Below are 27,738 nucleotides of genomic sequence, written 5' to 3'. Positions count from 1 at the left end.
TCTGTTGTTTTACATTTTCAACACTTGCTTTCTTTAGCTTTGTACATTTTTGCTAATTTGACTGGAGTTAGATACCACCTATACATCATTTTCATATAATTTTCTTTAATCGTCACACATGCTGTAAATTTTATCTCACTCTTCCATAGTTTTTCTCATTCCTCCATCTGAATATTGTGTCCCACATCTTGTGCCCATGCCTTGCTGGTTAACACAGTTGGTTAGAGCATGGTGCTGATGATGCCACGGTCACAGGTTTGATCCAGGCATGGGTACATATTCCTGCATTGCAGGGGGTTGGACTAGATGACCCATGGGGTCCCTTCCAACTCTATGATTCTAGCATTGCAACCTGTAGTTTAGGCTGGCTAGTTTACACTTGGCAGGGATTAAAATTTAGCCCATGAGGCCATGCCACACAAACCACAGACACAATTAAAATGCATCTTCTACCTTTGAGCACAATGTTGGTAAGCTGGGAACCTTAATAAGCAGACGGCACTAGGGCCAATTTGTGGATTGGGCATTCTAGTAAGCTAATGTTGGTTGGAGACATATGTATAATGTATTTGTTCTTTATATAGAATGCTTTTAAAACGTGTCGCAAACTTCTGTTCTTTCTGTTTCTTAAAATCTTGGTATAATAAAACCGTGCGGTTTCACTACCAGTAAGGTAAAAAAGGTTTCACTATCAATAAGCTTGATGTGAAGCCAATATATCCTTTGCAGCTGCCTGGCAACCAGAACAAAACATTCGTGTTTGTTTGTGCGAGAGGGATTCCCCTTACAGAGGGGGTAAGAAGCAGGTCAGGTCTAGCAGATAAGCAACCTGGACTCTGCTACCCACTTTAAAGCTACATGCACAAATGTTCCCATGCATGTGAAGAAGAACAAATACTGTAACACTGCAAGCCTGGATTTTGGCAAAGAAGAATGTTGCTTTCAAAATCCTGTGGGTTTCTGGAGTCTGTGGGATAGGACTGTGCTTCTAAAAGGCAGCTCTGTCCTAAGGAACAATTACAGAGAAGCCAACTCTGAGAAGGCAGCCGCAATGGCAAAGAAGGATTGCAGTTGGAGAATTGCAGTTTATAAGACTGCAGGAAAAACATCTCCTTTTCTAAAGCCTTACCTTGTTTCTATTTTTGCTTGTTATGTGGATCCCTAGCCAGAATCCTTTGCATGTGTAAGTATCCCTCCATCCCTGCTTTGGGTGTGGATCAGGGGTGCCGACTTGGGCCCCAGTTTATGGGTGCCCAGCAGCATGCATGCTGTGATGTCATGACATCATGTTACATTGCACGCTGCAGCAGCGCTTGGAAACCCCAGAAGTCGCATCCGAGGCCCCGCGATAAGGGTGCCAAGCACCCACAACAATATTTTGTGGGTGCCTGAACCCCCAAGGCCCCCTAGAGTTGGTGCCGGTGGTGTGGATTAGGGTCAGGGCCAGCCCAATATATTTTGGCACCTGAGACAAACCACAAAATGGTGCTTCCTCCAGCAGGAAAGAAGGGGTGAGTGAAGATCTGCATTGGGAACAGGGGGGAATAAAGAGCTGCACTGGGAACAAGGGTGGGAGGGGACCAGCAGTGATTCCTATTTGCCAAGAGGCCACTGTAGAGGTGGCATGGAAGGGATGCCAAGGAGGCAGCAGATCTGGACCATAAGCCAGTGTGGTGTGGTGGTTAAGAGCTGTGGACTCGTAATCTGGTGAACCAGGTTCGCTTCTCCGCTCCTCCACCTGCAGCTGCTGGGTGACCTTGGGCCAGTCACACTTCTTTGAAGTCTCTCAGCCCCACTCACCTCACAGAGTGTTTGTTGTGGGGGAGGAAGGGAAAGGAGAATGTTAGCCGCTTTGAGATGCCTTCGGGTAGTGATAAAGCGGGATATCAAATCCAAACTCCTCCTCCTCCTCCTCTTCTTCTTCTTCTTCTTCTTCTTCTTCTTCTTCTTCTTCTTCTTCGCAGTATGGCACAGCTATAATTGCCACCATGGCGGCAGCAGCAGGTGATGCATTTCTTGGAGGCCAGATCTGTTGCCCCAGGTGGTCGCCTCACTTTGCCTCATGGATGGCCCAGCTCGGATTAGGGTTAAGATAACTATTCAAAATTGTGTTTATTTGAGATCTGGAGACTTATTTCTGTCAGATGGTGTGGTATCTTCAGTACATCTATATGGAAAATAAAATATTTCCCCACAGCAAAGAAGTCTGTGTCTTTTGCCTGTCCTCTCGCACCTCGCCACTTAAAGTTGATGAGTTAATTTTTCAGTGAGGCCTACTTGCCAAAGCTTTCATATCACCTTACCTGTCTGTATCAGTTCTGCAACGTGGAATAGTCAAACTGGCTGCACTCATAAAACTTAATATGGTCTTTTGAAAGCAGCTTGTCGTTCTGGTCATCCTAAATATTTAACAGTGCCTCAGCAGGCATCATTAATTGGTTTTGCTTTGTAGCTTGCTCTGTTCAACTAAACACCATCCTCCAAAATTTTAACACCTTTCTACGGGACCACCACATAAGAAGTTATGTTCCTTGGGCTGCAAACACACTTTACCTTTAAAAAGCACGTTCCAATCACATCCCTTGAAGAATTTTGGGCACTGTAGTTTACCCCTCATAGAGTTACCATTCCCAGCAACTATTAACAAACTACTATGCCCAGAATTCTTTAAGGGAGGGGATGTGTATAGAATGCGCTTTAAAGGCAGCATAGTGTCCCCTCACTCACAATCTGTGTTGCTCTGTTTTGCTATTTGGGTCAGTTTTGAAGGTGTGATAAACACTACCTATGTATAGGTTTTAAAAGATTTTCCCTCATTATTCTCTGCCTTCGAATACCTGCCACATTAACTTCCAGCAGCCGACAATAGAGGCACATGCTTCTATAAAATTAAAAATATTATTTGCTTACAGGTGGGTGAGAGTGTGGCTTTGTTTTTGCTTGGTGCTGTCTCCTTTTGTGTTCTCCCCTTTCTCATGTCCATGTGAGTAAATACTCTCTCAATTCTTACCACCACCTCAAGGATCCATGCTTCAGAGCCAGGGTTTGGACCACAGCAGTGTCTTAAAGCATAGGATCTTACAACTTAGCCGGTAAATGCAGCTGTGTTTTGTGATAACATGGTTGTTTTCTGTGGCTGGTGGGTGAAAAACAGGTGGATACATGATGCAGGAGCCTGACTTTGCATCACAAAGCTCTGGATACTTGATCTTCATGTAGGATAACACGGGATTAAGATAATAAGGCAATGGTAAAATCTCTCCTCAATAAACACTCCCTGGTTTCAGGGTATGAGCTCATGAGAGATCTGAGGACCAGACACAGAGGCCTAGAATTCCACATGCAGCCTGAGATTCGCCACTCGTCTTAGTGTAATACTTCAAATGAAAATACACCTGTCAGTGTGTAGAGATTGGTCCCAGGAGGTGGGGGACAACAATCTGTCTGAAGTACAGTTGACAGTGTGGCTTTTTTCTGATATGATTTATGTCACATTTTCTAGAGCAACTGTTGCTCAGCGGCACTGCTGTATGGGCGACATTTCCAGCTGGAAGGAACAGGAATACAGTTGGATTTACATAATACTTTTTGCCCAAAGAATCATAGAATCATAGAGTTGGAATAGACCACAAGGGCCATCGAGTCCAACCCCCTGCCAAGATTGTGTAATCAAATGAAACGGTACTTTTATCCTTCTCCAAAGTAAATACGGTTTTGATCTTCAAAGTGCTTGCTGGACAGGGGAAAAAGTAACCACCTCAGGAAAGCCAAAAGGAGCAAAACGAAACAAAACCCGATTGTTTAAGGAACTTAAAACAACAGCTGTGGGGTTAAGCTGCCCAAAACCTCAAAAAGCTGCAGGAAATATAGAGAGAAATGCTATTGTGAAGGGGATCTCAGTAATCTTTGCTGCTGAGAGGAGCGGATTCTACTGTGAGCTGAAAGAGGAGGTGAACTAAAATAAAGTGTGGGCTGATCATTACATGGTGATGGGGGGCTCCTCAGTTGACCTGTGCATTGAACATTCATCATGATTTGCTTGCACAAAGCTGTCACGGAGGTCACACTGTCAGGTCTTTACTGAGCATTTGTTCTAATTTGTTTGCAGGGAGGTTATACATCAGCAAACTGCTCACCTCCTGATGCCTATGGGAGGCCCCTTTGACATTCCACACTTTTCTATGCATTTCCCCATCAATTTCTTAACCACAAAAAACTTTCTTTTTCAAAGTGACTTTGTTGTGCTAGGGCAACAGAGCGCTTTAACTATGCAAACTTGAATTTTCTAGTGTGCGCTTGACTTCCTTATGCAAAACATCGACAGTTTGGAGGTGCCCATGACGATGATAATTTACATAGTGCCATGAGTCATTAGTGTGTCCTGGCATTTTACAGAGTACAAGAGGGCAGGTCCCTCCCTGCCCCAAGGGGTTTACAATATATATTTCTTTTAAGCATAGGAGGGGAGAAATGCCAAAAGTGACTGTTTCAATGACATGTACTTAAGCCAGGGTTTCCCAAACGCCTGAGTTCATTGGCCCCTTAATACACTTATAAAGTTGTGTTGACTCTTAAAGAACCCTGGAAACTGTAGTTTATCCCCCCAACAGAGCTACAATTCCTTTAACAAACTACAGTTCCCAGGATTCTTCGGGGTAGGTGGAAAATGTGATTTAAATGTGCATTTGTCATGAGCTGGCTGGTTGACTGTGAGAAAGAAGAGGATGCTGGGAAGAGATGTAGCTGGGACTAGGACATACCAGGGCAAGCAGGGGGTGGGGAAGGAAGTACTTACAGGGTGACGGAGGATGGTGAGGGAATGGGGGTCAATGCACAGGAACCAGATCAGCAGGACCCATCACCAGAGCGAGAGGGACCCCTGTCCCCACAAACATGGTGGGCTCTGAGGCGTAAGGAGCAGTGGGAGTGGCACTCTAGGAGGTTGAGGCAGGCAAGGGCCCACAGCCCAGCTCAGAGCTGGTGAGGGTCACCTGCCTCATCAAACCCAGATGCTTCAACCAGCATGCAAAGTACAAAGGGAAAGCAGAGCTGAGATGCTGTGTCTGCTCAACTGCTCATGTTGATGAGCCTTGGATTGGATTACGCCTGGACCTCTACTGGACTGTGCTTTGGGTTTGACTCTCGACTGTGTATTCTGACTGCTGGACTTCAGACTTGGCTACTTGGATTGACTCTGAACTGCGTTTCCTGGACTTTGTTTGTGTGGATTGACCCTTGGGACTTGGCATACTGACTTGCTGCCAGGTAAGCTAGGGCTAGGGCTTCAGGACACCTTTGAAAGTAGGGTATGTATGCAGCTAAAATTAACTAATTGCACCCACTGATGCTCTGCAGTATCTGCAGAAGAATTAGAAGACCTTTGAAGTGGTTTCCCCCCAACACTTCAGGATCAGTAGCAAAAGTGATTCATTACAATGCCAAGAGTAAACCCCGTGATGAACTTGTTAAACTTTAAGGGCCTCTCTGATAAGCTAAAAAGGATTTCCCCCTTTTCTCCTTCCCTCCCCCACCAAACCAACTTCCCCATTTTAGTTTTGTTCTGATTGTGTTGACTTTAAATGCAAAATAGTAATAGCAGTGATGATAACCATGAATATATATTTATGAGGGGATCAGGAATCTCTTCATTCTCATGTCCCACATTGCCCGTCCTGATCCATCGATAGCTTGCAACTAGGTACGGCGCAGACATGAACACAGACCCAACCACCTCGGCTCTGACACTACTCAGATGAGCTCTCCCAGTTCCTCAGAGGAGGATCCATTTGGAGCACAAGCAATGGATCTCTCTATCTCTCCTAGGCCCCATCTGCACCATACTTCTAAAACAAGATCATACCACTTTAAACAGTCATGGCTTCCCTCAAAGAATACTAGGAACTATACTTTCTGTTAAGTTGTGGGTGAACATATCAGACGACACAGCGAGTCTTCAAACAGCTTTTGTTTATTCACAGGCCAGAACAGAACTGAACTGAAGAGTTCAGTCAGCCTGCTTATACAGAGCTCCAGTACAACGTAACTGTAACAATTTTCTAAAACTATCCAATCACTGAACGTCACTTTTGATCCCTTATTTGCATAACTATATACAGTATCCCCCTGCTGGCCCAGGGTGAGAACTTCAGTACATAACACTTTCCAGGTGCTGAGAGCTTCTAGGAGACTTCACAGAGCTGCAGTTTCCAGAGTGGTTTAATAGTCAACCTGTCTTCCCAGGGAACTCTGTGAGGGAAATAGGAGTCTCCTAATGACATCCTGTGCCCTTAAGAAACGACAGTTCCTAAGATTCCTTGGGCGAAGCCATCACTGTTAAAAGTGATACTGCTTTAAATGTATGGTGCGAATGGGCCCCCTCATTCTCAGGGTCAGCCCTACTGCCAGGTAGAATTAAGCAGACAGTGGCAGCTCCCCAGCTCTTGTCCTGTTGGAGGACAGAGTTGTGGCTGCTACGTGGCCTGCCATGAGACCGCCAAGTTAGCCTGCTGCCCCTTCAAGTACCAGTCATGTGAAATCTCAATAATGTGGAAATTAACAATTAGAAAAAGTTGGGGGGAATGGAATAAACTGCCATGTGAATGCAGCCTATATTGTTCTGTCATTTGTTGTGCAACACTTAAGACATGGCCTAAGCAGTTCTAAGCCTGAAATGATTCAGCAAAGCTGCTTGTTAACAGACCACAGTTAATTTTCCAGTGAACTTGTTTTTAGCAACGATTAAAGAAATGACATGCATTCTTAACATGCTGCCTAATCCTGTGAGTGCTTACTCAGTAGATAGTCCTACAGACTACTTGGGAGTGTAGCCTTAATTAATTCTTTGTACAACATATTTAATTTCTATGGAAATGGAAAGCAGAAGGAAGTTCCTGTATCTTACCAACAGAGAGAAAGATGTGTGTGAATTATACCACGTAGGCTGAATGAGCTCAAAACCACAGCTCATCTCTTGGGTGTTTAAATTTTGCATTTAAATTTAAATTTTGCATTTTCTCTAACATCCCTTCTTTTGTACCATGCTCTGTGCTGCTGCTGCTGGTTGTGGTCATTATCAGTACTATCAAAATGAATGGTGATTAGTACTATCAAAGTGAATGGAGGCTTACAGGTTAACAGCAATAAGATAATGATGATGATGATGATGATAATAATTAATAATATATTATTTATACCCCACCCATCTGGCTGAGTTTCCCTAGCCACTCTGGGTGGCTCCCAATCAAGTGTTAAAAACAATACAGCATTAAATATTAAAAACTTCCCTAAACAGGGCTGGTTTCAGATGTCTTTTAAAAATAAGATAGCTGCTTATTTCCTTGACATCTGATGGGAGGGTGTTCCACAGTGTGGGCACCACTACCGAGAAGGCCCTCTGTCTTGTTCCCTGTAACCTCACTTCTTGCAATGAGGGAACCACCAGAAGGCTGTCAGCGCTGGATCTCAGTGTCCAGGCTGAACGATGGGGGTGGAGACGCTCCTTCAGGTATACAGGACCGAGGTCGTTTAGGGCTTTAAAGGTCAGCACCAACACTTTGAATTGTGCTCGGAAATGTAACAGGGAGCCAATGCAGATCTCTCAGGACTGGTGTTATGTGGTCCCAGTGGCCACTCCCAATCACCAGTCTCACTGCCGCATTCTGGATTAATTGCGGTTTCTGGGTCACCTTCAAAGGTAGCCCCACGTAGAGCGCATTGCAGTAGTCTGGAGTAGTCTGCGGGAGACAACTAGAGCATGCACCACTCTGGCGAGACAGTCTGCGGGCCTTATAACAGTGCCCCCAGCTCCCAGCCCCTCTAGATGGTCCAGAAGGATGTTATGGTCAATGGTTCCAGTTACAGATAGGTAGCCGTGTTGGTCTGCCATAGTCAAAACAAAAAAAATTCCTTCCAGTAGCACCTTAAAGACCAACTACTAAGTTAGTTATTGGTATGAGCTTTCGTGTGCATGCACACTTCTTCAGATACACTTCTTCAGGTATCTGAAGAAGTGTGCATGCACACGAAAGCTCATACCAAGAACTAACTTAGTTGGTCTTTAAGGTGCTACTGGAAGGATTTTTTTTTTGTATGGTCAATGGTGTCATTGATGGAATCCCTATTTGTCTGCAACACTCATGAAGGGTGGGAAAAGCCCCAAATCTCTCCTTAGAAAAAAAAGTGCGTGTCCATGCTTCAGATTCAGGTTTCCGTACCACAGCAGTGCCACAATCCAAAGGTTTATTTACTTTGGGTGTTGTGAGCTGATAGCCTGGTAGATCCGCAGTGGATCTGGAACGTCTCCATGTGAAAGCTACGATCACGAGGAAGCGTCTTTAGGAAGTGGAGGAAAGTTGCTGCAACCCTGCAGAGCCCTGAATCTTTATTCAGCGTGGACTGTGACTTGAGGAGCAATTAACTTGCTGGTAGATTTGGGTGTCCCCATGTGAAAACCAAGTAGAGCCTTCCCCCTGTACGATGGATCTGTCCCCAAAAAGTGCTGGATCTATAATTTTCACCATGCAATGCGCGGAAATTGGTTTGAGCTGTGACTCTTACTATTATTTCTCAATATAAATTAACGCGCGGAGATGCGAGGCATGGTGCCTTGAACCCCTGGTTTTGGATATTTTTACTGGCATAATTGGGTTGGGGATTTTTTTGCAAAAGCAGTACGTATGATCAGGACAACCCGCGCTGTGCTTGTGCCACTTTCAGCATGTGGAGGGCGCAGAGGATAAACGTCATGAAACCAAATACCCCTTGAGAAGCGGCACCACCTTAAAAAAAAAAAAAGGCAGCCCGCAACAAAAGAGGGAGGGGGAGGGGGGCTGGAAACTGGCGGCTGTGGGTGGAACGCTGGAATCTATTAATTGTTAATATACAAGCCCCGCCTCCTTTGCTCCCCAGGCAGCCAATCAGAAACGCGAGGCGCAAATGAGGGAGGTGGGCCCCTTTGGGTGGATGAGCGAAGTTTGGAAACTTTGGACCGTCAAAAGAAGGCGAATTATTAGGTGGTTGCGGGGAGCGGAGCGAGAGGCTGAGATAGCAACCAAAGCAGAAAGAAGAGGCAAAAGGCTGCCTGGGTGATACAGAAAGGTGAGCCATTCCTAGATCGGGTTTTAATGAACGCTGAGAAGTCCCAGGGCAGAACATTGTAGGGTTAAGAGGTCAGTAGGAGATGGAGGGGATAGGGAATAAAAGCGAATAAGGGCGTTTTTTAAGAAAACATCTGGGGTTGGGACTGTTGGCTCATAGCTCAGAGATCCAAACTCGGTCCTCGAATAACATCCTTGATCGCAGAGCGTGGGGTTAATTTTTGAGTGAGTCATCTATGGGGCAAGTGATGGGGGTGGGCTTGGCTGGAGATGCAGGTGGGCTGCTTATGGGGCAGAAGTTGAGAGGGAATCTTGGGGTGTGATATGTTTCGAGGCCTCAGAGTCAGTGAGTCTCAGTGTCACGGTGAGGCTGGGTGGGATGAAACCAGTTTAGAATAAAAAGCCTGTTTGGCAGAAGAAGAGAGAACTGTTTGTGTAAAAATGAGGCAGAGGTGGACAGTATGTGTGGACCCAAGGGACTTTGACAAAGAGGATCATGACTTGTTGATTTGTGGTTTAATATGTCATTTTGCTACTGACTGTATATTGAGGAAACCTGGCAAAAATGACTGTCCTTGTCAAAACGCATGTCTGTCTGGTGTGTGCTAAGTATTTAAAAGTGCCCTTGTGCAAAACACCCATGGAGGTGAAGGCTGGTGTGCTCTTTAAGGTCCAAGAGGCCAGTTACTGGTTGTGAACCTGCACATATGAGAGAGCTCCCTCGTACACGGAATCTGAAAAGCTCTTGTGCAACTCGAGACGTTCCCATGAGTGTAAATGTGTCATGGACAGCTTACATAAGTGATCCGGATTGCGCATACTTCTGTATGCATAACAATGATGAGCAGAGCTTGAACCGTCTTGCTGAAACAGGGTGTGAATGAGCAGATGTGACAGAGGCCTGTGTTTTCACAAATGAAGGTGGCATAAAGATGTGTGTGTGAACTGGCACTGCTGCAGACGTGAGTTATTAGCTCAGCCAATGGAAAGGCAGAGGAGTGAGTCTGGGGGTCTTGCACGCAAGAAGATAGAGATTTTTGAGAGAGATTATAAGAATCAGTTGCCTAAGGAGCCCAGGAAGTGAGCTTGTCTCTTTCTGAGAATCTATGATGCACAGCACCTTCAGAAACGACCACTTCCTCTTCTGGTCTGCTCTGAGATGATATCATCTGTCCTGCTAGCAAGTCTCAGTTCTGAAGGATCTTTCTGAGGGTGGTGGGAACATGTGGCGTACAGTGAGAATGCCTCTGGCCATGGGTAGAGTGCATTTTCTTCCATCACCTGAGCAACCCCTGTTGCCCAGCCACCTGTCTGAACATGAACAGATCCTTGTTGGCCCTGAGCAAAAGTTCATCTACTTCAATATCTTGCTTTATTACAGGGGCCAACAAGATGCCTTCAGGAAGGCCACACACAGGGCATGAAGCCTTCCCTAGCTGCTGCTCCCTGACAACTTGTATTCAGCAATATGGGTGGGACCCGCAGCAAAATGTTGTAGGCTAGAGTGCTACTGTTCAGAGTTCCAGCCAGCCAACCAGCCAGCCCTGACCTTTCCTACGACACGCCATTCCAATCTCCCCTTGCACCTGGTTTTCCAAGTCCCTGAACTATCAGTCAGCATTCCATAACCACTGAGCATGTTCAGCCCTCAGTGGGCTGTTTTGTAGCGCCCCTCACAATCCACTTTTTGGGGGTACTTCTGTAAAACTTAGTGTGGGTGTTGCTGTTTAGCTATATAAGGGTCCACACTCAGAGAATGAGTTTGCTGCTGCTATGTTCTAATCTATCTCTGTCTGTGGACCTGTATAGCTATCTTTAATGAGAACTTCTGCTTCTGAGAATGTAGCTTGAAACTTGCAAAGCAACTTAATTTGGAAGGTTAAATGGTGCCTGTCCTATAGACTTGCCGCAGTGGATGGTTGTCCCTCTGCATTCTCAATTCCTGCTGTCTACCTGCTTTTTTGATAAACCTAAGAACGGTTCCTCATATTGGACTCAGCTGCTGTGAGGCTGTGGTCAAAGCTTCAGAGACAATGCAGGCCACTTAGAGACAGTGCAGGCTCAGATCTTGCAGCCAGATGGAAACAGTGTGGTTTTGGAGTGTGTGTGTGTGTGTCTGGTGGATAGGCGTTCCAACTGACCAGAAAATAACAAAATATTGGGCCTTCCAACAGCAGCTTTTGATGTGCTGATAAAGCTTCCTACAATGTGGAAATAAAGATTATCCGTCCCTCAAACTGTTTTTAAAGGCATAGCAGGCTAAACAACTGGCAACCCAATGGAAGAATGGGTGGGACTGTTTTATCACATGGAACCAGTTGTCAGCCGCAATGGGTGTTATCAGTGAGGCCTGGATCAGGCTTGGGGTGTGGAAGAGAGGCCTCCATCCTCTCTGCTTTCTCCTTCCTTTCCCCCTCCTCAACCAGCAAGGCCTGGAATGGAACAGGCAACCCCAAGATGACAGCCAACGTTTCCCCAGCAACCGAGTGAGCCGCTGTTATGATTTCATCACTTAGGATTCTAAGTTACGGGAGAGGCCGCAACTCAGAGCTCCTTTTTTTAAAAAAAGGAAAATTAAAGAACCCAAACGAAATAACCTTCCTTGAGGATTGGTGTGGAGATAAGAAACATGGGAGCATGATGAGGCTGGGAGGGAAATGGGCCCTGCCAAAAAGAATCCAAACTGGATTTGTATTTTGTTTCTCCCCTTGACACTCTTCTTCTTCCCCACAGGACGACACAATGTCCCGCAAAGGTTGCATCGCTGTCACAAAGTACTTCCTTTTCCTCTTCAATTTCTTATTCTTTGTGAGTACCTTTTTTTGGGGTGGGGTGGGGGGCAGGCCTGATGCCAGGATAGATGGGCCCATCAGTATGATTCCCATTTGCCCTTTGAGAAGCTCATCTTTGATGAGGAAAGATTTAAAGAAACTTGGAAGCAATATGTAGGAACATAGATTTATAACATTCCCCCCACTCCTTGTTTCTTTCAGCTCCTCGGAGGACTTCTGTTTAGCTTTGGCTTATGGCTACTTTTTGACCGGGACAGTTTTGCGGCTGTCCTAGGTGAGTCTCATCAGCGTGGATGTGGGTGGGGGGCTCTCAGTCCCGTTTCACATACTCGTCTTTCCCTTCTCCTTCCTGGGTTGCTAATATTCCTCCGTCCCAACTGACACTGCACCCCACCCACTAGCCCCAATGGGGAAATTCTAGGAGAACAAAAAACAGACCTTTCCTTACAGCTGTCTACCAGTGCTTTCCCCCACCTTGGCATCATATTGATGCTGCTTTCTCCTGCATCTACGCTTTGGGTTTTGCAGGGAAAAGGCTGTGGGGTAGCTCATGGCAGCTCATGTGTAGCATTTCAGCCCCTTAGAACATGCTCCCATAAGCACCTGTTGTTTCACCGAACCCTTATACCAGGGAAAATTTCCAGTCAGGTTGCTGGAGAGAAGTAGGCTTTTAACAAAATTGGGGGAAGGACCGTAGTTCAGTGGTGGAGAATTTGCCTTGTGTGCAGAAGGTCCCAGATTCAATCCCCTGGCATCTCCACGTAGGAGAGATTCTTGTCTGAAACCCTGGGCAGCTATTGCCAGTCATTGTAGACCAGGGTTTCCCAAACTTGGGTCTCCAGCCGCTTTAGGACTACAACTCCCATCAACCCTAGCTAGCAGGACCAGTGGTCAGGGATGATGGGAGCTGTAGTCCGAAAACAGCTGGAGACCCATGTTTGGGAAACCCTGGTGCAGACAATGGGCCAGTGGTCTGACTCTGCATAAGGCAGCTTTTCTTCCTAAAAATATTCTCTGCCATCTCTGTCCTCTTGAGTTTCCTGTCAAGACAGGCCGGACTGATGATTTACCTATTAACTCCCTCTCCAGGGTCGGCGTATTATGCCCTCAAGATCTGGTCCTATATTTTCTGTGGGGTCGGCATCCTCACCATGTGGATGGGATTCCTCGGTTGCCTGGGTTCCCTCAAGGAAATCAAGTGTATGCTAGGATGTGTAAGTATGTGCGGAGAGAGAGGGGGGGAGCCAAGAAAAGGAACTCAGGCATAAGGGGTTAAAAGCAAGGCCTGCTGGGAGTTGGCAGGCCTTTTCTGGAAGCAGGACCGGGTGGGTCAAGAACGCACATGTGGTGGCAGTGGCAAAAGACAAATCCCACTCTTGGGGTGACTGGAAGAGGGACTGAAAATAAAGCTGCCGGTAGCTTCACAATGTTATAGAAATCTGTGGTGTGCTGCTGCATTTGGAATACTGTGTACAGTTCTGACTGCGCCACCTCAAAAAAGAATAGTGTAGAGCTGGAAGAGGTGCAGAAAGAGGCAAGGGAAATTATTTGGGTGGGTGGCGCTGCTGGAGAAGGGGGAAGGGCTGCCTACCCGCCACCCCATAGCAGCAAAGAAAATGGGGCAAAGTCGTAGCCTTTATTGATCAGTATATAAGATGGAAGATATCCCGAAAAGGGAAGGCTCGTGTTTTCTTCTCAATGCCAGCCAGTCACTACAGCAGGAAAGGGTCCTGCACCTTGAATAGCGGCCCAACAAACAGCCAGGCAGCAGACACAGCATGCTGGGAACCCTGAAGCCCCACAGACCGTACCGAGGGGGCAGGACCCTGCCTAGAAGTAACAGGTTGTCCACCTCATGGAGAAACATCCAAGGGCTGGGCCTCCCTCATGGGGTAGATTCTGTACCTGTGGAAAGCAAGGGGAGACACAGACAGAGTAAAAAGCCGCAGTCAGGAAGGAATCCCTGGAGCTGTGGGGAGGTGAGAGGAACCACCATCTCAGCTGGCATCCAGCCTTCTCCTCCCATGAGAGGGAAACTTGCAGTAGCTCACCTGGCTGTGGTGGGACATTGGCTGAGTCTCACCAACCTCTCTTGTTCCCTGTGCCCCGCCAGTACTTCGCCTTCCTGCTCCTTCTCTTCCTGGCCCAGATCATCATTGGAATCTTGGTATATTCGCAGAGCAAAACGGTGAGTGGCACTTGGATAAAAATGTGAAACCTGCGTGTCTCATGGGAGGGTCAGTGCGGGGCTGCCTTGGGATTTTCCCCACCGCGGTCCAAATATAAACATCAGATTTATCTATCTCTCTGTTTCTCTCTCTCGCCACGCTTTCATCGCTAGGCTAGATACACGTAATACGTTTAAGGCACACACGCCAAACCCAAGAATTATGACAACTGTAGCTTACCCTTCCCAGAGCTACGAAAGCCAGCACCCTGAGCAAACTATATCTCCCAGGATTCTTTGGGGGGCAGAGGGGAAGCAAATGTGTGCTCTAAACGTGTGGTGTGTATGGGGCCTCCTGTCTGGTCTACACACACAGTGGAATGAGGTGATAAAGCGCAGAGGTGACAGAAGCAACCATACTGTCTCAACTTGCTGGGGGGGGGGGGGCAGCACTTTGTGCATAATAGTTTCCCCGAAAGTAGATGACTTAGCACATTGGGGAGAATGGGTTCTAGCTCCACTCACTTCCTGTGTGCTGGTTTTTCCACTCACAGAGAGAGTTTGTTTGACACAGGGGAAAACGTTTCAAAGATTCCCCCGCTGTTGTCTGAAGTGGAAAATGTCATTCTACCCCCTTACAAATCCGCCGCCTCGTTCTTTTTGCATATGCTGTCGACCGAGCCTCGGTTTCCTTGCCTGAGCAGAGGAAAGAACAAGCGGGGCATGCGAGAGAGGGCTGCTCATGCCCTTTGATCTCCCTTTCCCTCTCCGAGTGCTTGTGACTCACACGCAGGGGAGAGCAGGGTGAAAGCTGGGGTGAAGCAGGCCCACGCCTCCCTCTTGCCGTGGGTGTGCTTTTGATCTCTTCTCTCTTTTGGCTGGGTGGTGAACTCTTGCTTTTCCCCACCCTTGAGCCTCAGGCTCTGGCTCCGTTGTAGATTCTTAAACCCTCCCTTCTACGCTTTCAGGCAGGCTCTATGTTTTTAAAAAAGCATTTATTTGGCAGAGTTTTCTCTAAATTAAATTATCCTGGAGGGAGGAGGAATGGCTGTGTGATTGACGCAAGGGCCAGCTATTAAGCTCTGTGCAACCAGCCAGCTCCTATATAGTGGTACCTCGGGTTAAGAACTTAATTCGTTCCAGAGGTCCATTCTTAATCTGAAACTGTTCTTAACCTGAGGTACCACTTTAGCTAATGGGGCCTCCCACTGCCGCCGCACCGCGGCCGCACAATTTCTGTTATCATTCTGAAGTAAAGTTCTTAACCCGAGGTACTATTTCTGGGTTAGCGGTCTGTAACCTGAAGCGTTTGTAACCTGAAGCATCTGTAACCTGAGGTACCACTGTGGTAAACAGGAAAACCCAATGCTCTCACATGTACTTCTGTTTAGAAGTTTGTGGGGCAAGTGTAGATTCAGAGAAGGCTCAAGAAGAGTACGTCACCTCTGTTTGGTTTTCAAGAACCCAGGGGGAACCGGGCACCACAATTTACAACCTTGTTTACAGGGGCTTCATTTCCCCCCTGCCTGTATCTGGGCAGCTGGTAAGGAAACAGCCAGCATTCCTTTGGGGGGGGGGGGGCGGGTCATGCCAAACCAAGAAGACACTATAAGAAATTTGCTATAGGGCACACAGAGAATAGGAGCACCCTAATGCCTGTTGCTGCTGTCGGAGAGCCGACTTTTTAACTTTACTTTTGTTCCCATGCAGCTCAACACAAAGGTTGGTGACTATGTCACAGAAATAATTGAGCACTATGGGACATATAATCCGTCCACGGATGAGGAGGAGAGCTGGGATTATGTGCAGACGGAGGTAAGATACTTTCCTCAAGAAGAAATGCCCACCCAAGTTTTCTCTGCCTTTTTGATTCCTCCTGCCATGTTCATGGGTGGCTTTCTTTGGTTATTTACCATATTTTCCCATCTATAAGACGCCCCCATGTATAAGCTGCTCCCTATCTTTGGGGACTCAGATTTAAGAAAATGGGGGGAGATATATCCATGTATAAGACTTCCCCCTAATTTTTGACATTATTTTTAGGGAAAAAACCTAGTCTTATACACAGAAAAATATGGTAATTAATTTAGCAAAATTAATGTACAGTACTGCTCAGTTATGTTAAAAAAAAAAAAGCACCCGAAGCAATTTACTAAAAGAATAAAACGAGATTATCAGAGTTAAAAATTATTTGAAACATTACAAAAATGATTAAAAATCAACACAGCAATGGGCTAAAAACCAGATTGAAACTCACGCCATGCCTAATGAGGAACGGTTGAAGGAGCTGGGTATGTTTAGCCTGGAAAAGAGGAGATAGGATAGCCAGCTTCAAATACCTCAAGGGCTGTCACATGGAAGATGAAGCAAGCTTGTTTTCTCCTGCTCTGGAGGGTAGGACTCGAACAAATGGCTTCAAGTTACAAGAAAGGAGATTCTAAGATTTAGGAAGAACTTTCTGACTGTTAAGAGCTGTTTGACAGTGGAACGGTCTCCCTCGGGAGGTTGTGGACTTTCCCTCCTTGGAGGTTTCTAAGCAGAGGTTGGATGGCTAATGGGTGCTTTAGCCGAGTTTCCTGCATTGCAGGGGGTTGGACTAGATAGCCCTTGGGATAGGCTGGCGCGCTGCAGGCCCCGTTGTGAGTGCCGCCCACCATTTTGTCACCCGCTCGGTGGTGACACCCAGGGTGGACCGCCCCCATCGCCCCCCTTCCTCTGCCCCTGGGGTAGCTTTCCCTCCCAGCCCCCAGGTCTTCTTCTCATGGTCTCTCTCTTTTGCCTCCCTGCAGCTCCAGTGTTGCGGATGGATCCTCTCCAATGACTGGATGGAGAACAGCATAATAAAGAACTCCTCTTACCACCTCTATCCCTGCTCCTGCAGCGGCAACGTCTCTCAGCCTGACCAGCCAGGGAATGGCACCACCGCTGCCCCCACCACCAGGCCGAAGATCGCAGGCTTCTGTAACTCTTATGGGCAACCGTGGTCCGTCTATGAGATGGTGAGTAGCCGAAGGCAGGGGAGAGGAAGCTTGCAACCCTTCTCTGGTCAGAATCCGACCCTTGTTGTGCTCTGAGCTTGACTTGCATGGCTTGGAGAAAGTGGATAGAAAGAGACTTTTTCTTCCCATCCCGTTAATTCTAAAACTCCCAAGTCACCCAATGAAATGGATCGGCAGAGCAGCGCACGGAAACACCGTTTACCTTCCCACCAGAGTGGTACCTATTTTTCTACTTCCACACTTTGACGTGTTTTCGAACTGCTAGGTGGACAGGAGCAGGGACCGAGCAACGGGAGCTCACCCCGTCGCAGGGATTCGAACCGCCAACCTTCTGATTGGCAAGCCCTAGGCTCTGTGGTTTAACCCACAGCACCACCCACGCCCCTATTATTATCCTAGAAGACCTTTAATCTTAATAATTAGGATTCTGCTATTCGAGGGTTTGGCAAATCGCCTTCCTTGGTAAGGTATCTCATAAACTGAAAGTACCTAAAGGGCAGAGCTTGAAGGACATATAGATAAAGATGACATGATTTTATTTCTTATATAAATATTGAGGCACATGGTCAAAATGATATATGCAAAATGTCTGGCTCAGTTAAGCCTATATAGAGCCTTTGTTCACAATAATGATGGAACTTGGAGGCTGAGAGTACTTTTATAAATCTTTATTAAGGGAACCTTGGCGTGAGTTAACATGTTATTATTATCTCTTTGGAGCTGTGTTGTTATCTTTTCATACTTTTGTCCTTCCAGGCTGCAATGCTTTATGGTATAAATTTTTGATTCTTTGTTGTCGGTTCTGTCTGCACCTTGGTTGTTAAAAAAATCAATGTAAAAAGGTATGATGGGAGTGGGGAATTGGCAGTCCATTCGGGAACAGACAAAAGGAAACACTTTTCTGCACACTGTGTAGTTAATTTATGGGATGCACTCCCATGCAATGTGGGGTAACAGTGGTGCAGTTTTGACCATGCTAGACTGAATGTAATGGTCTTACCAGGCAGTAGAGGGGTGGGAGAAGGGGGCTGCTTTTTCGATTGCAACATTTTCACTTCACTTCAAAATGCAGTAAGACAGCTCTGCTGCGGGGGCTGGTGATCCTCTGTTTCAATCTCCCGGGAGTGGGGGCTGGACATCTGCCCCCCCCCCAGTCCTTCCTTGTTGGCAACCACTACTGGGAATGGCCACCAGTTTGGATGGCTTTAAATGGGTAATTAAGCAAGTTCATGGAGAATAGGACTTATTAGCCATTGTGGCCAAATGGAACTTCCATGTTCAGAAGCAGTGCATAGCTGAATACAGAACTTGCGGCGGGCTATTGCCTTGCTGCTGTGCTCCTGTACTTCTTGGATGCATTTAGTTGCTGTCTGGGATGCAGAATGGTGGGCTTGACAGCTCTTATCTTCTCGGAACACGCATGTATGTGAGCAAGCAGCCTTTTTTTTAACAAACACGCCTTTGTCCAATTGTAGGGCTGCATGGACGGCGTCCAGACCTGGCTCACGAATAACATCGTCACCATTGTGGGGATCAGCCTTGGGATTGCGCTCATGGAGGTAAGAGGTCTGGGCGAGCTGCTGCAGGTTGCTGTGGCTGCGGTTCTCCGCAGCTGTGCAAGGAGTAGAACTGCTGGCATTGCCAATAGTAGCGGAGGTTGCGGTGGAGCTCCGCCGCTTCCCTGGCCTCCCAGCAGCTGGGTCGCTGCTGCTTACCAGGAAGGAGAGGGCAAGGCAGCAACAAGGAGGCTGGCACGGTGCAAACGCACTGCAGCAACCAGTCTCCTGCTGGTGTGTTTGCACCTCCCCTCTGCTGCCTTGCCCCTCTCCTGCCCAGTAAACAGCAGCGACTCCACTGCTGGGAGGTCAGGTGAGCGCTGCCACGCCGCCATGCCACCCACTACTTATTTGCTAGATCTGCCCCCCGGGAAGCTGCTGGAGTTATTTATCTTTCATTTGCCCCACCTTGCAATAAGAGGTGCTCACTTCCCAGAAAAACAGGGGCTCTAGGCCTTCAGTTCTGCAACCCTCTATTCACCCAGAATATAAGTGGTCGAGCGAGTGGGGGGAGGGTCTTATCTGTGGATGCAGAGTATTTCTGTGGCTGAGCAAAAAGGGGAAGCATACCAGTGCTGCCACCTTGCTGCTCTGCGGAGGAAAACCACAAGCGTTGCCTGTAAGTGCTGTTCCAGTCTGGACCACTAAGTGCTGTTGACTGTGGAATTATGCTACGTGGGTGAGAGATGGTCTGCCCTTTCCCCTCCTCAGCCTAAAACCTTTCTTGTAGTTCCTGCAGCTGCTGTGCATGATCCTGATCAGCACACTAGAGCACAGGGACTTGCATAGTGGTGGCTCCCATGAGATCCTCTACTTCCCCAGCAGGTGGCAGATGAGCGTGTATTTGTATGCATGCTCTGATGTGGTTTTGCTCAAGGGCCTGCCTTGGTATATTAGCTGTGCACATTTGTGTTTGCCAGTGCTGGTAGGAATTGTGTGTTGTTGTTGCTGCTGCTGTTGTTTGCTTATTTCCTCTCCGGCTGAAATCCGATTTGTGTGGGCTTTTACTTGTATGGCCTGTGCATGATTTTGGTCTTGTGTGTGTGCTGGCCATCAAAACTGCTAGCATTTTGAAGCCATTGTGAATTCCTTGGTGGATTCTTGGCCTGTGCTTCCCCTGTATTCTCAGATTATTGGGGGGGGGGGTATTTCTGGGGAGAAGGGTTTCTTCCTGACTGGCTTCTTAGGTTGGGGAGGCAGAATTTGGGGTGGGTTATGGAGAACTCATTTTGGAGGACTGCACTTGGCTCTGCTGTTTCTATAGATTTTTAGGGAAAGCAAACTGCAGCTGCTAGTGCAGCTGCTAAACCAACTATCTGGTTTGAAAAACACTGAACATGTGGCACACACAGCCAAGGCTTCAGTGTTTAGTGAGAGGGCACAGTGTTACCTCTTTGGGATTTGGGGAGTCTGAGCTTGCCTGGTTGATCTATCAAGCGAGTGTGTTACTAGGTAATTTGCATATAACTTGCATATGCAGATTGTATAGATGTCTCTGGGAAATTAAGATGGCAGGTGTCTGGGGCCTCCTTGTAACTGTGTGTTGATGTGCCCTAGTTGCCCTATAAGCAGTAACAAAACAAAACTAAACCAGGTGGGGTGCCGACGGAAGAGCACTTGATCTAGGGCCTCCCACAAAACACCAGGGGCTTGGACTACCTGAGCCGCCCTCTAACAACATTGCTACCAACAGGGGAACCAGAGTTGCCCTTGAATGTGGAAGACCTGTGCAGCATGGATCCAAGATCCAGTGTGGTGTAGTGGTTAGTGTGTTGGACTAGGACCTGGGAGACCAGGGTTCAAATCCCCATTCAGCCATGAAGCTCACTGGGTGACTTTGGGCCAGTCACTCACTCTTAGCCCACCTCACAGGGTGGTTGGGAGGATAAAATGGGGAGCCAAAGAGCCACCATGTGCACCACCTTGGGCTCCTTGAAGGAAAGGTGGGATATAACAGGGAGTGAGTGAATGAATGAATGAATGAATGAATGGGGTGTTTAGCTCCTTCTACCCTCACCTCCGCCATCCTTCTGGCTCTCGTCACTGCCACCTCCAGCAGCTTGGCAGACTCTCGTCTCAGCTGCTTGGGCCTTTATGTAGTGTGCTGTGTGATCAACACCTGCCCAGTAAGGGCATGTGGACTGCCCTGCTGGCACCGGCAAGTGGGGTGCTGAGGCCAGCTGTGGCCTGCTTGCATGCTTTGTGTGTTGGCTGCTGCAGTTATGTGGAAAAGCAGGTTGTTTTGTGGTTCTCGAGACCCATGCACCTCCCTGCCATGTGTCTAGGCATGCCTGTGAATGCGGTGTTTTGTTTGGCTACACAAAGCAACACACACACACCAGGAATTGCATGTTTTCCTTGTGCTCCCTCCCCAAGTGCACTCTCCCAAACCTCCTCTGCCTCTCTGTTTATTTTTATTTATTTATTTTGCTTATTTTAAACCCTTTTGCTGTTGCCCGCACAGGGACATCTACTTCGAGTATTGGCAAGGTAATTACTCCAGGTGGAGTGGGAAGGCTGAGCTTTGCCTCTGCCTGGTAGGGATTTAGCTGCTGCAAATCTGTGTGTATCGGCGCCTCCTTTCCCTCTTTTCCTCCTCGCAGTCAATTGCCACGTGCCTGCCCTCTGCGCTGCTTTGCAAGGGGAGCCTTGATGCCCCCTCAGAGCAAGAGGAGGAAGTGTTTAGAGTGCCCAAGCCTCTACCCTCCATAAGAGAAAGAGAGAAGGGGAAAGAGAACGAGAAAGCGGTGGAGGGGCTAGAAAGAAAATTTCAAAATATAGCTAAGATGCAACAGGAGGGAGTTCAGAGTGGTTATTTCTAGGGAGGGAGGAATTATTACTGATAACCCACCCTGCTCCCTCCAAGATGCACACACCATTCTGATCTCGTCAGCATCTCCTTCCATTCCAAAGCCAGTATTTAGACACAGCAGCTCTTTGAAATGCCAAGGCAAGAGCAAGTAAAAAAACCCACAACAAATAACACAACGCTCCAAATAAAATAAAAAAGCAAAACAAAAGAATAAAACAATATAGAATATTGCATTCGCCTGCTTTGTATGCAGATGGTTTCAAGGCAGGACTAAGAGATCCCTGCCTTGAAATCCTGAAGAGCCACTGCTGGTGTGTGGACAATGCTGAGACAAGGGTCTGACTCTGTACAGTGCAAGGCAGCTGCCCTGCGTTCCTGGAGTGCGCTCTCTGCTTCCCTGCCTGAACCACTGAGTAATTGCCTATTCATATCTGGAATGAATGGCAAGTAGGGCTTTAAATGTCGAAGTGCACAGATTGAAATGAAGGCGGAACCCAGGATGCTTCCGCTTCATAAACCGAATCTGAATGTTTTGAATAGACTTGGTCTGTAGCAGAACAATGTCTATTGTCACTAGCACAAGGGCAGCATTGCCTTCCAGAGTAGAAGAAAAGCAGGGTGTTTTTTTCATGATGGTAATAATAATAATAATAATAATAATAATAATAATAATAATAATAATAATAATAATAATATATTTATACCACGCCCATCTGGCTGGGCCTCCCCAGCCACTCTGGGCGGCTTCCATAAAAACCACAAATACAGTAAAATTTCACACGTTAAAAACTTCCCTGAACAGGGCTGCCTTAAGATGTCTTCTGAATGTCAGGTAGTTATTTATCACTTTGACATCTGCTGGAAGGGCGTTCCACAGGGCGGGCGCCACTACCGAGAAGGCCCTCTGCCTGGTTCCCTGTAGCTTTGCTTCTCGCAATGAGGGAACCGCCAGAAGGCCCTCGGAGCTGGACCTCAGCGTCCGGGCAGAATGATGGGGGTGGAGACGCTCCTTCAGGTATACTGGACCGAGGCCGTTTAGGGCTTTAAAGGTCAGCACCAACACTTTGAATTGTGCTCGGAAACGTACTGGGAGCCAATGTAGGTCCTTCAAGACCGGTGTTATATGGTCTCGGCGGCCGCCCCCAGTCACCAGTCTAGCTGCCGCATTCTGGATTAGTTGTAGTTTCCGAGTCACCTTCAAAGGTAGCCCCACATAGAGTGCATTGCAGTAGTCCAAGCGGGAGATAACCAGAGCATGTACCACTGATGGTAACAAAATAATTAGCAATCGTGTAGTGCTTCCGAATGTTCAGAGTGCTCTGTCTTGTGATCCTTATGATGTCAGATGTTGCATGTTTCCATGCTGGTCTGTGGCCCACTCCAGATGCTGTATGTCCTTTTGAGTGCTGTAGATGTGTGCGCATGGGTGCCTCGGCTATTAGACCACCTGGAAATGTGGTGGCCAGGGACTGCATCCTTCTACCTAAGGAACGGCGCTTTAACTGCAAGAATGAGACGGTTCTGGCAAGCCCCGCATTGTGTTGGCCTTGGGATTGCCATGGGTGTGGAGCGCACGCGGCATGTGTGTGTGTGCATGCACGCTCCTACAGATAAACTGTGGGTCGCTGGGCCTCGGATGCTCATCCTGAAACTCCTACCTCAGCCTGTGCTGAGATGGGCCTGAGTTGAGGCGCAAGTTCTGGCAGGGGAAACGGTCTGCGCAACTGTGTAGAAACTGTTTTGCCAGGAGATGCGAGCTCATGTTCAGCCACTTCCACGAATAACACACTGAGTGAGGCACTTCCTCTCCACGTGCAAAATGGGTGTTATGATTGCCTGCCTCCTCCTGGGGGTTGCTGGAAGGAGAAATGAAAGTGTACCTTTAAAAAGAAGAACCTTCCCTCTGCTGGATAATCTGTAGACAGTGTTAAAAACTTTTGGATATATAAGTCAATCGCCAAATGGCACCTTAAACTTGGGTTACGGTTGCCACAATGGAATGTTTGGGCGACTTTCCTCCCCACCCGTGGGGTTTATTATTATTATTATTATTTCTATACTGCTTTATATTTAAAATAAAAAATCTGAAAGTGGTTTATAACGCATCAAAGCATCAAATAAAACAACCCATAATAATAATAAAAAAAATCAGGCATCAAGGAAAATATTTCAGATCCTTCTCTTAAGTGACATTTTGCTTTCCCCATATTTATTTACCTACTTAATTCATAAAGCTGGCCTGTAGCAGGAATCTAGGAAGCCAGTGTGGTGTCATGGTTAAAGTATCAGACCTGAGAGATCAAGGTTCCACTCAGTCATGACCTTGGGCTAGTCGCAGCCTCTTAGCCTTCCTCACAGGGTCACTGTAGGGATTAACTGAGATGGGGGGGGGGGCGAACCATGTACTCTTTGGAGGAAAAGGTGGGATATAAATGCAGTAAACAAGCTTTTCTGCTGACCTGTTTTGCTTTACCTAGGTGGAGCTAGGATTATAATACGTCAGAATTTTTGGGGTTCTACCCTTGTTTGAATTTTGGTCAGATCATTTAAAATTCTATTTCCTTCTGAGGAAACTGAATAGTTCAGTGAAACGAGGTTTGTAGCCGGCATCCCATTAAGGTTTTGTTCTATTTTAGGTTTTTCTAATTTTTCCCCTTAAGCTTTTTGATTTTTATTATTTAGTTGATTTCCACAAGATAATATTTCTAGTCGATTACTTCTCGTTTCAGGGATTTTCACGGTATTTCATTTGTTTTGTGCGACCTGTTTAAGAAAGCTGGCGGGGCCAGCCAGACGGAGATGTCAGTCGCGAACCTGGCATCATGAGGTCTCCATGTGGTGACAGTTGGACCCACACTAGTTGGCACCTGGGGGATTTCAAACACTGTAGATAGTTTAACTTCTCTTCCCTCCTTATCCAGCTAGATGGGGGAGGGGGGGAGGGGGAGAGATAATGGCCTTCTGCTTTCTTCCGTAAACCTCTTTTTAAAAAGCCCAGGCAACTCCAGAATGCGAAGGCTGCCCTGGTGTTTCCTGTGAGGTCCACCCTCTGGGTGATCAACGTCCCACGAAATGCAGCTGGGGCTGCCCCCCATTGGTGCCAGTGGTTGTATCAGAGCAGCAACGTGAGCCCTCTTTTAACTGGATCTCTTTCTTCCCACAGCTCTGCCTCATGACGCTATCGATGTTTCTGTGTAGGACCATCGGGCCCAACTATGACAAGCTCACTCGCTATTCCTAGGAGTAGAATCGCCACTTCCCAGAGTTCCAGATTTTATAGCGGGTGGCAATGGAATCCATCCCTTTAAATTCAAAACTTTCCACTTCAGGGCTGCAAGGTGCCTATGGAGATTCTCTACCTAACCTTTCTTTGCACAGAGCTGGGATTGGTTCTACCATAACCTTGGGAAAAGAAATTAAACTCTCAGGAGTTGCAGGTGTCAGGAGAATCCATTACAATACCCTGCAGAACTCTTCATACAGCAAAACAGATGATTTAGCCCTAAATCATTTTCCCAAACCTTAAGCTTATCCATTCCGAAATTTGATGTAATAATGCCAAAAGATTTAGTCCCGACGTTTTCCTGATTATTTTGGCTCTTGAGTATTCATTTCGTGACATCCAAGGCTAGACCCTGCTTCAGCACTGTTTGGCAGAATAAAGAGTTCACTGCCAGACTCGAGTGGATTACAAAACATAACTTGGAAAGCAAATGTGTGTTTTTAAAGGTGTGTTTTTTTACTACTAATAATAACATAAATTCCTTAATAAGCTCGTTTCGGAATTAATCCTGCCTTTCGTAGTAGAAAAACAAAGCTGATGTTAAAATGTTTAAATTTTATTTAGCAGCGAAAGAAAGAAAAGTACTGAGAACTTGGATGAGCCATGTTTTTGAGCGATGGTGCTCAGGTGCTTAGCGCAACATTTTAAATTAGGGATGGGGAACCTGCGGCCCTCCTGATATTGCTAGACTAAAACTCTCATAATCTCTGGCCCTCCCAGCTGGGGCTGATGGGAATTGTACTCCAAAACATAAGGGAGTGCCTGTGAAATTCTTTTAACCCACTCAGTTTACACCTTGTACTGTAATGTCTAACCCGGGGATGAGCATCCTCTGGCCCTCCCAGCTGCTGGACTCCCAACTCCCATCATCCCCAACCATCACAGGCATGATGGAAGTTGCAGTCCAGCAACATGAGCCACAGGTTGCCCACCCTTACTCTGAGTCACCCTGGCTGGATTTGCTGAAAATGCCTAGGGGAGAACAGCCATTGTCCCCTCCAATCTCCCCCCTTCCAGTCGTTAGAAAACTTCCAACCTTTGTTCTGATGCCCTTCTCTACCCCACAGCCCTGCTCTCCCCTTCCCATTTTCTGTTTGTTAATTCTGTTATTGCGCATGTTGAGACTGTGGGCTTCCCTGCCATGAAGAGTTTGGTCCAATTTTTGTCTCTCAGAATCTTAACGCATGCACACCCCAGCTAGCTGCCTGCACAGGTGGTGGGGAACATGTGGCCTTCCAGATGTTGTTGGGCCCCAACTCGTCACCTCAAACAGGTTCAACATCTGGAAGGCCACAGGTTGCCTCCCCATTCCAACAGTTTGAATGCACTTATCCTTCTCAGATGGGCTCTTCTTACACAAAGGAGACACAAGCGAGCATAGCCAGCTCTGGTAAAGACGTCTTCATTGTGAACACTTGAAATCCCAGGGAAGGAGGAAAACTTTGCTTGTCTTGGGCATGTGTGTCTGCCAGGCAAGCTCCAGATTTCTGGGGGCTGTGGGGCATGGTGGAAAAGTTAAACTGGCCTCTAGATCCAGCATCTTAGCCTGTTTTGAACAATAAGACTAGAAACAAGTATTTTAAGGAGGACTGAGGGCAGGTATTTGTCATGGGTCCTGCTCGGACACTTCTAGGTCTTGGCAGCTGCCCAACAAGGCCAGGTTCTGCTCTCAATCCTGTCAGTGTGTGCATGTGTACATTGGTGGTCTCCCAGAGCTTTGGCTGGAGCTACATAAGCCCCTTCTCCCCCCCACGTCTTGGTAACTATTTGGAAAAGTTGCGCTCAACTCACATCATTTGTCATTACTTTTGTTATTCTGCTCCACTTGTTTATACCTGTACATTGTCCGATGGGAAAGCCCATTTCTAACACTTGCTGCATGTGTTGTGTATCTGTTTATGCATACAAACCACTTGGATGTTTGACATACAGTCATACCTTGGGTTAAAGTAGCTTCGGGTTGCGCTCTGCGGCGACCCGGAAGTAACAGAACACGTTAGTTCCAGGTTTGCCACTCGCGCATGCTCAGACGCTCAAAATGTCACGCGCATGCGCAGACGCGGCGAATCACGACCTGCGCATGCGCAGAGGTGAGTTGTGTTCGCTTGAGGGTGCCAACGGGGCTCCGGAATGGATCCTGTTCGCATCCAGAGGTACCACTGTAGTGGAGTTGTGATGGTACACATGTTAAAAGGGAGGATGCTGGTGGAATGAGGTACGCATATATTTCACCTTTATCCGTAGCTTGTTGCTTCTTAACAGTATTTGGGGTTGTTTTGTGCATTGGGTTTTTTATTATTATTATCCTGTTTTGTAAATAAATAAATAAAAATCCCTAAATGGCCGTTTTGCTTTGGTTCTTTTGCACTCTGGAGATGTGAGCAAGCTAAGATGGCCTCTAGAAAGAACGACTGAGCAGGCCTCAACCCTAAGAGAACGACAACAATCAAGGAACAGGAGAGGTATGGCTATCAAGGGCATTCTTAGCCACACCTCTTCCTCCCATTGGCTGCTCTAGCTTGATGGGATCTCTCAGAAGGCTCCTCCCAGCCCAAGTGGGTTGTATGTGCCACAGGCTGTTGGGAAGTCGTACCTTGGTCCAAAGCTGGTCTGTGGCAGAACTGGTCCTGACAAGGGATTTATTCTTCATCCTGCTAGCTTGCAGCTTTTCCACAAGCGGTAAGTGCTGGTGTTTCTTTTGACTTGCCCTACCGTGCTGGACTTGTTGGTTTCTGAGACTGGTAGGGTGCTCCCCAAGTAAAGGTAAAAAGGTAAAGGACCCCTGGACAGTTAAGGGGTTGCAGCACTCATCTCGCTTTCAGGCCAATAGAGCTGGCGTTTATCCACAGACAGCTTTCTGGGTCATGTGGCCAGCATGACTAAACTGCTTCTGGCGCAACGAGACACCATGACGGAAACCAGAGCGCACGGAAATGCTGTTTATCTTACTGCTGCAGTGGTACCTATTTATCTACTTGCACTGGCGTGCTTTCGAACTGCTAGGTTGGCAGGAGCAGGGACAGAGCAATGGGAG

General features: G+C 47.2%; 1 protein-coding gene across 3 annotated transcripts; it reads left to right on the top strand.

Annotated features, from left to right (window-relative positions):
- Positions 1 to 8,946: 8,946 nt before the first annotated feature.
- Positions 8,947 to 27,048, top strand: LOC114582809 (CD82 antigen). Of its 3 annotated transcripts, XR_003703544.2 has the most exons (10): positions 11,411 to 11,581; positions 11,829 to 11,903; positions 12,089 to 12,161; positions 12,977 to 13,101; positions 14,001 to 14,075; positions 15,765 to 15,869; positions 16,844 to 17,053; positions 18,529 to 18,612; positions 24,585 to 25,917; positions 26,001 to 27,048. XR_003703544.2 is itself a non-coding variant. In XM_028704107.2 (9 exons), the coding sequence occupies exons 2-9, from the start codon at positions 11,838 to 11,840 to the stop codon at positions 24,660 to 24,662; spliced, it is 816 nt and encodes a 271-aa protein (XP_028559940.2). In that variant the 5' UTR covers positions 8,947 to 9,096; positions 11,829 to 11,837; the 3' UTR covers positions 24,663 to 27,048. The 3 variants fall into 3 exon arrangements, 2 of the variants coding, with proteins under 2 accessions (XP_028559940.2, XP_028559939.2); XM_028704107.2 differs by lacking the exon at positions 11,411 to 11,581 and adding an exon at positions 8,947 to 9,096 and having other exon boundaries at positions 24,585 to 27,048; XM_028704106.2 differs by having other exon boundaries at positions 24,585 to 27,048.
- Positions 27,049 to 27,738: the final 690 nt, after the last annotated feature.

The sequence above is a fragment of the Podarcis muralis genome, chromosome 13 (genome assembly GCF_964188315.1).
Source record: "Podarcis muralis chromosome 13, rPodMur119.hap1.1, whole genome shotgun sequence".
NCBI classification, from domain to species: domain Eukaryota; kingdom Metazoa; phylum Chordata; class Lepidosauria; order Squamata; family Lacertidae; genus Podarcis; species Podarcis muralis.
This window is presented reverse-complemented; position numbering and strand designations above follow the sequence as displayed.

Coding starts and splice junctions, on each gene's coding strand:
- LOC114582809 (XM_028704106.2), top strand. CDS start 11,426: ATGGGTGTTATCAGTGAGGCCTGGATCAGGCTTGGGGTGTGGAAGAGA. Junction 11,904..12,088: donor TCTTCAATTTCTTATTCTTT/GTGAGTACCTTT, acceptor TGTTTCTTTCAG/CTCCTCGGAGGACTTCTGTT. Junction 12,162..12,976: donor CAGTTTTGCGGCTGTCCTAG/GTGAGTCTCATC, acceptor CTCCCTCTCCAG/GGTCGGCGTATTATGCCCTC.